General features: G+C 55.4%; 1 protein-coding gene across 1 annotated transcript in view; it reads right to left on the bottom strand.

The window, feature by feature from the left end:
• LOC144149806 (protein PALS1-like) overlaps nucleotides 1-13,291 on the bottom strand; it is a 77,381-nt gene extending 64,090 nt beyond the window's left edge. The window contains exons 1-2 of the mRNA XM_077681453.1: nucleotides 13,117-13,291; nucleotides 12,494-12,655 (exon numbers count right to left, since the gene is read on the bottom strand). Of these exons, the coding sequence (XP_077537579.1) occupies nucleotides 12,494-12,655; nucleotides 13,117-13,183 (229 nt within the window). The 5' untranslated portion in view covers nucleotides 13,184-13,291. The remainder of the gene's footprint in view (nucleotides 1-12,493; nucleotides 12,656-13,116) is intronic.
• Between the last annotated feature and the right edge of the window lie 299 nt (nucleotides 13,292-13,590).

The raw sequence follows: 13,590 nt of genomic DNA, 5'->3' as shown, positions 1-13,590 counted from the left end.
TTTAGCCATGGCATCTTTAGCATCTTTAGCGCTCACCCTGTAAATGATGTGACATGACGCGGCTGCCACGTGATTGGCCCGCGCGTTACGTCATCGCGCTGCGGGCCAATCGCGTGAGACCCGGACACTGCTCGCTGACTGAACGGCAATGGCGCTTTAGAGAATGCGCCCCCAGACGAATTCGCAGCCACCGCTGCGGTTACTATAAATACGCTTCGCTTAATCGACCCGAAGATGCGTTTCATTGTTTACATACCGCGTTGGGGGAATAAAAAGGAGAGCGATAATAACAGGGTAGATATACGCGTTGCTTGTTTTGCTGCCTTTGGTGACAAAGCACGCAGTGTGTTTATGCTATTAATATAAGTACAAACACTTCCCAAGGCCCTCTTCTTATTAAAAATGAAACGACTGGCCGTGGCACAATAAAAAAAAAATGTGCGGGGCAAAGCTGGTTTGGTCTGCTAGCTTTAAAATTGAACCAGCTGCTCTAAGGGAAAAAGGCAGGCGGAATGCTTACCGCCACGGCAAACAAACTTTAAATAGAGCAAGGCGCTTTGTGAATGCAAATGGGAGCATAGCGCCATTGTCAGGATATATATTCCAGGAAATGAAATTCACGCGCGATGTTATGCCCCAAGGAGCGCATAATATGCCTTTGAAGTATAAATTTCACGCGTATTCGGGCACAGGCCAGCAAGAAAATAAGACTCTAGAATACAAGCAGGGGCAGATAACGCAGTTTAGGTCGTTCGTTCAGCATTTGTTTTTTCGCCGACAGCCGCTCAGCGCCAGTTAGATGTGACGCAAAGCTTCCCACAAAAAAAGAAATTGAGCAATTCCACTCTGTGAAGGTGCATCACCAGCGAAGCTTTTTAGCAAACGACGTGTATATGGGTGACAGGCGATTCGCCGCTTGGAGCTGATACAGTCGCAGGCGTCTCGTTTCGGCTCCCGCTTCATGACAAAAAATCAGCAGATATACCTCAAAAAGCGCCAAATCTGTACCACCGCAAGGCTCCTAACTTCACGCGGCACCACCCGACACCCAGGTGAGCCAATAGGACCCAGAGAACTCCGAAACACTGGCCTGTAAAGATCTCGCCCCGCCGCGCCGACGCTAGGCCTACTGTGTAGGCCTAGCAGATGCAGAACACCCGCCACTTCGGAAATGATCGCCGCCATGACGAGCGAGCCAGCCAGACTGCCCATGCTGACGCCTACTAACACAATGGAATTCGACCCCCAAAGTAAGCGCACCATTCCTGTCGAGAATCCCTGGGTCACAATCACCCGATCTCGCCCCAAGACCCCTGCGCTGGCGCCGCAAAAGCAAGCCGCCGGCAGTACTCCTCTACGAACTCCGACTAAGCAATCCCTTGAAATAAAACAAGAATCTCCCGTAGCCCCTCGCCGCGTCTACCAATTAAGCAACCTCCCACGCTCCGGTCTCAACCTAGCCAACTGGTCGCCAAGAGTTCTGGCCGAAAGCATCGCAACAGCCAGTCACACACCTCAACAAGATTTCCATGATCACGTCGTCGTCCAAGTACAAACTGCCCAGAATCCGGTCGTTGCCAGCACCGCAAAAGCGGAATATGCAATAACGCTGAGCATGATGCAAGCCATCCGCCTAGGCAACACATAACAAGAAAATGACGCCGCACATGAAGCCACCGCCGGACGCCAGCCGAGGAGTCAGTCATGGACTTGACTCGGAAACAGCCTCCAAAACACTGCAAGCATCACTGCACGCTGACAATCCTCAACTTGTACACCCTGTGTCAAAATTTTATAGGCCAATCCTAAGCCTCCTCGAACACAAAGAATTGAAAGAAACAGCTGTACCTTTAAATATGACACATATTTTGTGACAGTAAGAAAAAAAAGGTGTTTTTTTTTTCTAGCTTTCCGGCATAAAAAGTTTCAGCTTCGCTCGAGACATAAGCTTGTACAGGTGCAGTCAAAATATAATTGGAGCACGGGAACTAGCTGCGGCCGAACCTAATAGGAGCGCCGTGTAGCTGCACCGGCGGTAAACGAAAGGAGCAGAACACGCATGCGCGCCTGCCGACGGTGATAGCCCATCTATACTTCTCAACCCACTTCTTTTCACGCGGCTTCGAGCAAATTATTCGCAGCACACTGGTCTCAGCGATGGCGCCGATAGCATACCCACCTAAACATATTAGAAAAGAAAGATTGTCATTTCAGACCCTTGCGATTACGACGCTTCTCCAGCAACTCGCGGGCGCTGAAAGTGTGTGAGCGACGCTGCCAAATACCACCTCTGATATCAGCGCCATCGCCGAGACCAGTATGCTGCGAATAATCCACTCGAAGCCGCGTTAAAAGAAATGGGTTGAGAAGTATAGATGGGCTACCACCGTCGACAGGCGCGCATGCGTGTTCTGCTCCTTTCGTTTATTGCCGGTGCAGCTACACGGCGCTCCGATGCGGTTCGGCCACAGCTCCCGTGCTCCAATTACTTCTGACGGCACCTGTACATTGATTTTATTGCGGCCTGCGCGTTTCCAGCTCGGCCTAGAAAATGTTGAGAAAGACTGCACATGCGCGCATGATGGGTCGTACCACGCCGGCCCTGCTTACCTTTCAAGGACCCCACGTGCCGTTTTATGTAAAGGTAAGAAGCCTACTCTACCGATGCCGCCCAGTGAACGTGTGCCACATGTGCGGGGAAGTCGGACACCGCCAAGACGTGTGCCACAACCCCGATCCCCCAAATGCCTCGACTGCGGACTGAAAGACCTTCCTCAGGACAACAAGTGCGCTCCCACGAGCAAACTGTGCGCTCTTCCTCATGCCACTGCAGGAAAGGACTGCATCACAACACTAACACCAACAATGCCGAAAACCCAAACGGGACCATTTCCAGGAAAACGCGGGCCACCGTCTACAAGCTTCAACTAACCATCACAGGTAAGATGGCCAGCAATAGCCAAGCGCGCTCCTACTGTTCCAACACTCCTCCTCTTCCCTGCATACGACTCCCACTTCCCGACCATTACAGAAACTCCCTTTCCAACCACCGCATTAGAACAACTTCTTGCAGAAATCAAGAAACAAAACGATACCATGCTCGCCAGAATAGAAGCCTTCGAGAAAGCCAACAGAGCTCCCTCGCAACCTCTCACTGAGCCCCTGCCCGTTGCATCAACCACAGCATCTACGACTTCTTTAACCGCCGAACAAGAGGAATTCGTTATCAACAACCCAATGACGACCAAAATCCACCCCCACCATCGACAATCAAATTAAGACCGCCACAGAGGTGCTCCAAAACATCAACTCAGCCACCACCGAAAAGCTGCTACGACTCAACGACGCACTCACCTGCCGCATCCCCGCTATCGAACAAACAAACAGCACGACGTATCCCCACGAGCCCCCCGCCCCACAAAAAAAAAAAAAAAAAACACACACACACAAGGAATCACCGACCGATGACCACATACCCATCGGTGACTGTTGACCCCTCCCCCACCACTATCTACCAGTGGAACTGCCGGTTTTTTAAAAGCAAAAAAGCCCAACTAAGGCACTACATCTCCACCTCACCTCTCGATATTATCACCTTGCAAGAAACCGATACACCGAAGCCCGAACTACGAGGATACGACACCTACACCCAAGACTCTACACACCGGACTGCAATTCTAACGGCCTGAACGATCATCGCCCAACAGCATAGCAACTCATTTCCCATCGCTCATACCCTCGTCGAAGAGATCCCACGAAAGCCTGGACAGCCCAGCGTGTTCATACTGAACGTATCCAGCCCTCCACAGTACACTCTCCGTGAAATTGACCCCCCTTCTGTGTAAATCCACCAAGATCGCCGGCGCCAATCCGCTGATTCTGCTAACGGACTTCAACGCACCACACCATTCACGGGAATATCCCACCGCCTCCAAAAAAGCACAGCACTGCTTCACGCTACCCAGCATCATCTTTTTATCTTTTTACTCTGTGCAATGACGTGGCTATGCCGACAATTCAGAGTGCAAGCGTTACAAGAGACACCATTCTTAACCTCACGTTCGCACGACAAGCACCGCACTTACAATGGGCACACCTACCAGACACACTTGGAAGTGACCACTACATCCCTGCCATTACTCTACCTCAACTCCCTCTATGCCGCCATATTGGACAAGCAACGCTCATCGACTGGCCTTCCTTTTGCAAAGACCCTACCTCCCTACCTCCAGCTGACTCAGACCTCGACCAATGGACCACGGAGCTCATAGCCCTGGTACAAAAACAAAGCAAGACCATACCTCTTACGCCGGAAAACCCATTCGTTGACTCTCACCTACACCACCTGTGTACTGCAAGATGCGGACTAGTCAACAAACAGAAAACACGTAAACATAATCGTTCTCTCAGACGCCGAATGGCCGAAATCACCCAACCAGGAGCCAATTACGCCAGAACACTCCAAACCCAAAACTTGCACTCATTCTGCGACTAACTAGGAGGCACGCTAACCACTAAGCGCAGCTGGCACATCCTTCGCAATCTTCTGGTCTCCAAAGCGACCAAAACAGCTACGCAGCAACACCTTCGACGCCTTATCCACAACCACAAGCATTCACCGCAACACCTCCTAGAGCAAGTCCACGAAAAACTTTTTGGTGGACCTGGGGCTCCCAAATCCGAACCTAGATGCCCCCTTCACAACTCAGGAACTGGAATAAGCACCCACCGGCCTGACGAGAAACACAACGCCTGGCAAAGACAAGATTACGAACAAGATCCTGCTCAACCTCTACAGTCAGGCCCTCACCTCTCCCCTTGCACTCTACAACAAGCAATGGGAAGCAGGAACCCTTTCGCCCCAGTGGAAGCATTCAGAAATACCTTTTATACCTAAACCGCACAAACCGACAACTCCTGACAACCTCCGCCCTATTTCGCTGACGTCGTGCATCGGGGAGCTCCTACAGCACATGGTACACTACCACCTGACTGCTTAACGACCTGTATCGACACACCATATTTGGATTCCGCAACCACCTATCTACCCAAGGTGTCCTCCTCCAAACAAAAGAGCAAGTAATTGACAGCATCAGCAAAACACAGCTCAGCTGCATACCTACCCTCGATGTGCAAGGCGCCTTCGGCAAGGTTACACATGGAGCCATTTCTCAATGACTTCAAGCAACCAACTGTGCACAGGCAATCTACAATTATGTTCGCGCTTTTTTAACAAATCGGAGAGCTACCTTCCGCCCGGAACAAATTCATTCTGACACTGTCCCCACTCCCGCGAAAGGTATACACCCCCAAGGATCCGTAATCTCCCCTCTACTTTTTAATAACGTCCTCCTTGAACTGCCAGCCAAACTCTCCAACATTACTGACCTCCATTACGCCTTTTACGCCGATGACTTAACGTTATGGACAACCGGCTCATCTGGACAACAGCAAGACAACCTGCAACAAGCCGTCAGGGACACGCTGGAATACTTAGATCAACGAGGACTCACTTGTGCCACTAACAAACGGCGCCCTTCCCGTACTCCGGGCTAGAATCCGCGGTCCACCCCCAAAACCTGAGCCGGACCCATCCGTAACAATCCCCACTGCTACCGTTCCGCAAGTCCTTACCCTCCGAATTACCTACCGATCCGAACCCACCGATGGATCGGGAGCGGTGCTGTTACCACAATTACACCAAACGAATATGCAACTGACTCATCTGATTCGACGCATCTGCACCCAGCGCCATGGCCTAAACTTTTAAAGGAACAAGACACAGGCTGTACCGTCTAAGCACTGCTGACCAGCCGCATAGCATACGGGACACCTTATGTTCAGTTGAAACCTAAAGAGCAATCCAAACTTGAGGCCCTGATCCGTAAGACATAACATAGCCCTAGGACTTCCGGCCTTCACGCCGACTGGGCTCCTCCTCCCGCCTAACACGTACTGTCAGTGATTCTGGAAGCCCAAGCCAACCAATTCACGCGACTGTATCTAACACGTACAGACCACACTGTTCTCATGAGACTCGGCCGCAACGTCATAACTCCAACAGAAGCCCCCACTCGTATTCCTGCCGACATCCGTGCCAACGTTAAAGTAGCCCCCACTCTACGCCATATGCGCCCCGTTTACAACAAAGGCCGACGAGCAGCGCGAATCCGCTATCTCCAGAGACAATATATTCGAAGATCTCCGACACCAGATACACCGACGCAGCTGAATACCATAATCGCCAAGCTCACGTCCTTGTCGCCCTCAACCAGTGGCGGTCCCAGGGGGGGAGGAGGGGGGGGGGGGGCGAAGGGGCGATCGCCCCCTACCTCCAAAGAGGTCCTCAGCTTAGTTTTTTTGTTTTTTAAGCATCCCACGTGTGCGAGGTGGCAAACGTGTTGCGACCGTCAGAAATGCGGGCTCCAGCCAGCCGTTGTATGCCGCCTAAGGGGGAACAAAAACCACTGTCCCGCTCAGTGATTTGTGCGCAAGCGGGTTACTCCGCCGCATACGCGCACACGCCAGCATGGTTATCACTTCCTCCGCAGAGCTGGTGCAAGGAGGGGTGCGGTTCTTTATTCGACCCCCCCCCCCTCAAAAAAAAAAAAAAATCGCCTCCGCCAAAACCACTCTTTGGGACCACTACTGCCCTCAACACCCAAGAAACCCTCCCTGGCATCCGCCTCGCTACCCACAACCACCTCAACGACAGCGAAGAAAGTGTTATAGCACTAGCTGCAACCATAGCCACGATAGATTACATTGTCATCATCGCGGACTAACAGGAAGCATGCCGTAACCAGCAAAAAGGACGTATCTCGCCTCAAGCCCTCACCATACTACGACGCATACAGAGCTGGCCTCCACCTACCCCGTATGGACACCAGGCCTCGCCAACCTTCCAGGGAATGAGGCGCCACACGCCGCTGCCCGCGAATTAAGTAAGCCAGAGAAGTCCCGCCAGAATCATCCAATCACCCTCTAGTCCCGAGTCGTTACACTGACATCTCATATCACTATTGTCGAAATCGTCTCCTCTACCCTTGTTCTCATCCATCTCTCAACACCAACGACGCACGCCTTTGACGACGACTATAAACCCAGACACATACCACAATACTACACAACATAACACCAAATATTTGCCCCTACGAATGGCCACCCTGCAAAACCCCCAACTTTACATACCACCCAGGGTGGGCTTGCCCCTGCCACCCAAGGCCCATCCCCCATTCCCCCTCCATGGAGCAGTGGGAATGCGAGCTGACCAGCTGCCTGCTAGAGACGCAGGTTAACCGCGTGTCTCGGGCAAGAGCGGCTGCCGCGACTCGCGGATATCCGGACTATAGGAAGGCCACCCACAACAGCATTTCCCGATCCAATAAACGTTTCTCTCCTCCTACTCCTCGGCCCCTGACGGAAGTCACACATACGAAAGCCACTGTTATAAGACCGCTGTTATAAGGATGACATAAGGTCATCCGTGTTAGCCACAGTAAATATATACTCGTGAAAATTTTAGGCTTGTAGGACGTACAGCTCTTCTCATGGAAATATTTAATTTGTCAGGTACATTTAGCTTTCACTTCCTCTCTCTCTCTTTCTCTCTGCTCCGCTGCTGTCTGCGTGATTCCTGCGTGATTTGCGCCTGCTGCTTTCCCACGAATTTAGTCTCTACACGGCACACTGCAAAGAAGCAAGGTCACTTACGCCCGTATTCACAAACGTAAATTGAGTATCACTTTTGCCTTTTGACATTTTTCGGTGCCTTAACCCATTCTGAGGACCAGACATGCTGAAAGGGCGCCTTTTCGCGAACCTCATGCTCTTTGCCGCGCTCAGAATTGTTGAGAAGGTGCTAGCTGGGATACTGTACCGGACGTCGACGTTCTTCTTTCTCCCCGGCAGAGACGGAATTTAAATATGAGAGCTTCTCTTGAAAAGAAGACTTTTCGTCTTCCGGCGGCAGAAATCATCACCAACGAAGCAACACCACAGATAGCATTGGGGACTCGTGACCACACGACGACAAGCAGGCCTAGCACCTAACCGACATCGTATACTCACACTTCAAACACATGTTAGTTAGCGGTGCGGGCAAAAGACCGATAAATGAATGCATTTCTCCAGAAAATTTTTCGAAAAAAAAAAAAACAATGGCGAGGAACAATGGCTCATTACCGTAGCGAATTCGTTATTCAAAGTTAACCGTCGCAACGCCTTCGGTTCACAGAGGTCGCAAACACGTGGGTTTCACCGGGGCTGGCAATGGGGAATTTGAAAACTTCGTTAAATCCAGGAATTCGTTACACAGAGGTTCATTACTTCCAGGTTTAACTGTACTTTTTTAAAAGCGAAGCTTTAAAACTGACGGCGTCTGTAACGCGAAAACGCCCTGCAGGAAAGCCAACTTTCTGTGACGATGATGATGGATGATCGTGGGTGAAGTGAAAGACAAAAGCACTTCCCGTGGCCAGAATCGAACCTGGGTCCCTCTCGCGTTATGAAGCCGAAGGCGACTATCCGATTGCTCCATTTTCAACATGGCCGAAACTCAGTCCAAACTCGGACCAAAGAATCCGTCACGAGAAAGCTTCGCGTTCAACCATCGTCATCGTTAAGGCCCGTTCACACTTGCGACGAAAGCGACGAAAGTGACGAAAATTTCTGTCGCTTTCGTCGCCTGGCATCGCTTTCGTCGCGCGACGAGAGCGATCGGTCTCGACCAATTTTTTTTTCGCCTCCGTCGCGCCGTCGCTTTTGAAGCGGAAGCAGGAAGCGAGGCTTCCTGACGTCATATCCTGCCAAAGCACCCGGATGCTGTGTCCCCACAAGCACATAGAGTTCACAAGCACAAGCGGCGAAACTCCCGCGAAGTCTCATTCCTAGCGCGAGACAATAACAAGAAAAGCAAAAAATCGTCGTCGCCGTCGCTCGGTGTCGCATGCAAGTGTGAACAGCAAGGGTGGCGATCGCTTTCGTTTTCGTCGCAAGTGTGAACGGGCCTTTAGACGAATTGGGGTGCATGATTTTTTTTAATACCCGCGAATTTTTTACTGTAAAATGTTCCCTTGGTTCAATTCTAGGCATTCTTTTAGTAAATAAAAGTGGTTCGGTATCTTTTAGGGTCGGTTTACAGGTGGGGCGCGACATACCAACAAGTTCAATCAAAAGCGTCGCACCTGCAGTGCCGGGCTTGTATACATATCTCGGAACGGAATATCGCGTCGGTGTCTTCTTTTTCGTGTCTTTTGTGCGCTGAACATTAAATGATGATCATTAGGCCAAGTTGTGACCCCGGATCCCAACCATGAGGCAGAGATAACTAGAAGGATAAGAATGGGGTGGAGTGCATACGGCAAGCATTCTCAGATAATGAATGGCAGCCTACCATTGTCCCTGAAGAAGAAAGTGTACGACAGCTGCATCTTACCGGTACTCACCTACGGGGCAGAAACTTGGAGGCTCACTAAGAGGGTTCAACTTAAATTGAGGATGACTCAGCGCGCAATGGAGCGGAAGATGATAGGTGTAACATTAAGGGACAAGAAGAGAGCGGAGTGGGTCAGGGAACAAACGCGTGTTAAGGACATATTAGTAGAAATTAAGACGAAGAAATGGACGTGCACTGACAGGGCATGTAATGCGAAGGCAAGATAACCGTTGGTCATTAAGGGCAACAGAGTGGATCCCTAGAGAAGGCAAGCGTGGTAGGGGGCGGAAGAAAGTTAGATGGGCAGATGAGATCAAAAAGTTTGCGGGGAAAAATTGGTCGCAGTTAGCACGGGACCGGGATAGTTGGAGATCTATGGGAGAGGCCTTTGCCCTGCAGTGGGCGTAGATAGGCTGGTGATGATGATGATGATCACCATTTAGCTCACTCCTCTGCGCCGGCCATGGGGGCGCTCATGAGCAAAGAAGGGGACGAAGCGGGCTCCATCGTACAGCGGTCATGGCCACGGGGCCCGGCTGCGGCTCCGGGATTCCACGGACTTCGTCCGCGTCCCGGCTGCGCAACGCGTGTTCGGACTCCGGGTTCGACGACGGCACCAGGAGCTTACCGGACCTTGGGGGACGCACGGGGACGTTGTGCCACAGCGGTGTGGCTAAGAGCGCCGCGGACCGTTCCAGTCACTCCTGGAGCCGCACCAAGGTCAAGAAGAACCCAGAAACGGCCCCGATAATCGCGGGAGCCTTAGAGGAACCCCAGTGCGAGAAAACCTACAGTTTGAACAGGAGCTGCGACGTCGCGGAAAAAACGTACACATTGACCCAGGAGCGCGGATTGTCGACGTACACGCTGAGCAAAATGTCCACCTTGCAGCCGCCCGGAGGGCAGACCTTCTCGCTGACGAGCGATTCGAGCTCGTACGTAACCGAAGAGGCCACAGACACCTACAGTGTACCAAGTGCGCCGAGGCAGAAGCGGGTGGTAAGGCGTCGCGGCGACTCGCCGGCGCGCAGGTCGACGGTGGTCACCAGAGGGCCAGTCAGACATCCACTACTGCTAACTCGTCGCCAGCTGCTGTGGTACCCCCTGGCCGTGTCAGCGGCGCTCGGAACGCTCGCAACTTTGCTCGCAGTCGCCCCATTTCAAAAGATGCTGGCCCGTCGCGAGTTCTACCACGCTCACCAGCAGCTGCCACACGGAGGAGGCCTTCTCGCCGAAGCGAACCCGTTCGCGGGCCGCCGCTGCGCGTCCGCGCCGTGTCGCCGGGACGGCGCCTACCTGAGACGGCACCTGGCCCCGCAAGACGCCTCGCCCTGCGACGACTTCGAACGCTACGTCTGCCTCCGCTGGCGACCGCGCAACGCGGCCGCACACTCGGCCGACAAAGACGAAGTCTTGAAGCTCGAGCAGCAGGTCTTCCGCTGGCTCCACAACACCAAGCCGCTGAGCCCGCTGCTCGGAAAGTGCATGCGGGAAAAGCAGGACGGCGACCGGGCGCTCAGGGACTTCCTCCTTCCGGCAGCCTCCCTGGGAGACTTTCCGTACTCAGGCTCCCGCGCGGGCTCCGTCGCCCTATGGCGAGCGGCCGGTCGCGTGCTGCTCTACTCCGGGACGTCGGCGCTGCTCTCAGTACACGCCAAGGCGGACGGGTCGCCAGCCCTCGGACTTCCCGACACGTTGGGCGAGGGAGACCTGGACAGGGCCGAGATCACGTACCGCGCCCTCGCCAGGGCGGCGCCAGAGCTAAGCAGCGCCAAGGCCGAAGGCGCCGTGCGCTTCGCCCTCCAAGTGGAGCGAGCCGCGTACTACGGCGCTGGCGCGGCGCCCGTCAAGGCGGTGGCGTCGCAACTAGGTGAGCTCTGGGCCTTCCTCAGCCAGGTGCGCAAGGGACTCCCGAGCGCCGCCACGGTGACCGTCATCGCTCCGAGCTACGTGCGACGCCTGAGGGACGTTGTGCGCCGAACGTCTCCGGACGCTGTCCTGAACTTCCTGGCACTGAGGGTGCACTTCCAGGCTGCGCCCCTGACACCGCCGGGACCTCTGCTCGAGGCCTACAGCCGCATCACCGGGCGTCACGAACGGTGGCGACAGTGCCTCGGCGTTGCCCTGTCCTTCGCGCCCACCCTGGTGCTCGAGGCAGCGCGAAGCGTCACGGGCGCCCACTTTCTGACGGAGCAAGCAGCCGAGCTAGCGGACGCAGTGCGCCGCCAGGTGCTCGACTTGATGGACAAAACGCCGCCGCTGAGCGAGGACAGGGAGCACAAGCAGGCGCTTCGCAAGGCGCGACTCCAGGTGTACGGACCTCCGTGGACGCAGAACCCCGAGGCAGCGACGCACTTCGTCGAGTCCGTTCCCCAGGTCAAAGTGGGACAGACGGCGCTGCGCTCCTGGGCAGCAATCGCCGAGTACGAACTCGAGTCCCGGGTCTCGAGAGAGTCTTGGCCCGCACAGTGGGTGCTCGAGAGGACGTGCGTCCTGGACGCCGCCTCCGGAAGGTTGGCCCTTCCACCACTTTTGCTTAACGAGTCTACACCGGGCGGAGTAGTCGGAGCACTCCAGTTCGCGAGGGCGGGAGCTCGACTCGCTACCTGCCTCTTGCGATCACTGTTGTCGCTAGAACCGACAGCACTACCGGCGCTTTCACCAGCGGCGGCGAACCACATCCGATCGGCACGATCCTGCCTGGACGGACAGAAGCTCAGCGACGCTCGGGAAACGCTGCCGCTCTGGGCAGGCCTACGGCCGGCGCTGCAGCTCTTCAAGCGACACGGCGGCGACGGCCTCACGCTGGAGGGCCTCCCGCACCTGGGCGGCGCTCAGCTGTTCTTCGTCTACTGGGCACTGGAACTGTGCAGCGGCGTGCCCAGAGGCGCGACCAAGTTCACGATCAACGCGGCCGTGGCCAACGAACCGGCCTTCCACGAGGCCTTCCTCTGCACCCCCACCAGCCCGATGAACCCGCTGCCCCACTGCGACCTGTGGGGCGGCGGCCACCTCCTGTGACCACCACGGCCCTCCCCGCCCCTGTTTCCTTCTCACCTAGTCGTGGCCTCCTGCGCACCCGAAGGCACACCGTCCGGGAGCGGATGCATTGGTGGATGTGCGAGATGACCTCGTTGTGGCTGCAGTCGTCCAGAGAGCGTCCGTTCACCTCGAGGATCTCGTCGCCCACCTCCAAGTCTGCGCGGTCGGCCGGCGAGCCTGCCACGAGGGGAGAGCGCCGTACACGCACGTCAACAGCCGGTCGTAACCTGGCCGCCGCGTGTTTTGCGGCGCCAACGAGGAAAACCCCGGGACGCGCCGCTCCCCCACGTGTCCCCCCGTCCCATCGATCCCGAGCGGCAGCCAAACGACCGACACGTGACCCGCCGGCGGCGGCGTCCATAGTGAGCGCGCGCGAACCCGCCGCGCGTGCCGAGTCGGGAAGCTGAGCGGAGAACCGCGGGACGCGTTGCGAGACGCGGCTCGCCGGAACTCCGTCCCCGTCGCGCCGAGCTTCTTCCCTCAGCTTCCCGTTGTTGCGCGGGCAGGGCAATTTCGCGGGCCTCGTCGTTGGCGCTGTTGCACAGAGACTGGCGTCACGGTCGAATGCGCGCTCGCGCGCGCCGTGCCGGGCAAGCGCCGATTGTGCGTGCAAGGTTGGCGTCGCCGAGCGGGCTTACCGTAGAGCCGTATGCGGCGGTCGGTGGTCTCCACGAGCACTATGACGTATCCGCCGAGGTCCACCATGGCTTCGCGCCGCTAGGAGAGCGCTAGCGGGCCTGGACGGGGCGACGCCGCCGCGGCGAGCAGCATCGCCCGCGTGTTAGGCTTAGCGGGCTCCTTCTCCTTGGCGACCGGTGGCCACCGCGCCCCCTCGACTGACTGCGCAAGCGCGCGCATCGCGCGCCGTCCAGCGACGGTGTGCCGGTTGGGACTCGGGGTTTGGACAATGGGTTCGCTGGCAGCAGCAGACGCGTTCTCCTCGCTCGCGTCGTGCGTCGATTATTGCTCTCCGGCCGCGTCCAGGCGCGGGCAACCGACAAATAAATTTGTGTAGCCTCGCGGCTGTGACTCGGGGTACCACCGTGGTCTTTTCAAAGTATGCGATTCGGGGATCAATACACTGCCAGACATATTAGTAGGGATATTAGTAG

The sequence above is a fragment of the Haemaphysalis longicornis genome, unplaced genomic scaffold (genome assembly GCF_048455015.1).
Source record: "Haemaphysalis longicornis isolate Haplotype H1 unplaced genomic scaffold, Haemaphysalis longicornis Haplotype H1 scaffold_8, whole genome shotgun sequence".
In the NCBI taxonomy this organism is placed as follows: Eukaryota; Metazoa; Arthropoda; class Arachnida; order Ixodida; family Ixodidae; genus Haemaphysalis; species Haemaphysalis longicornis.
This window is presented reverse-complemented; position numbering and strand designations above follow the sequence as displayed.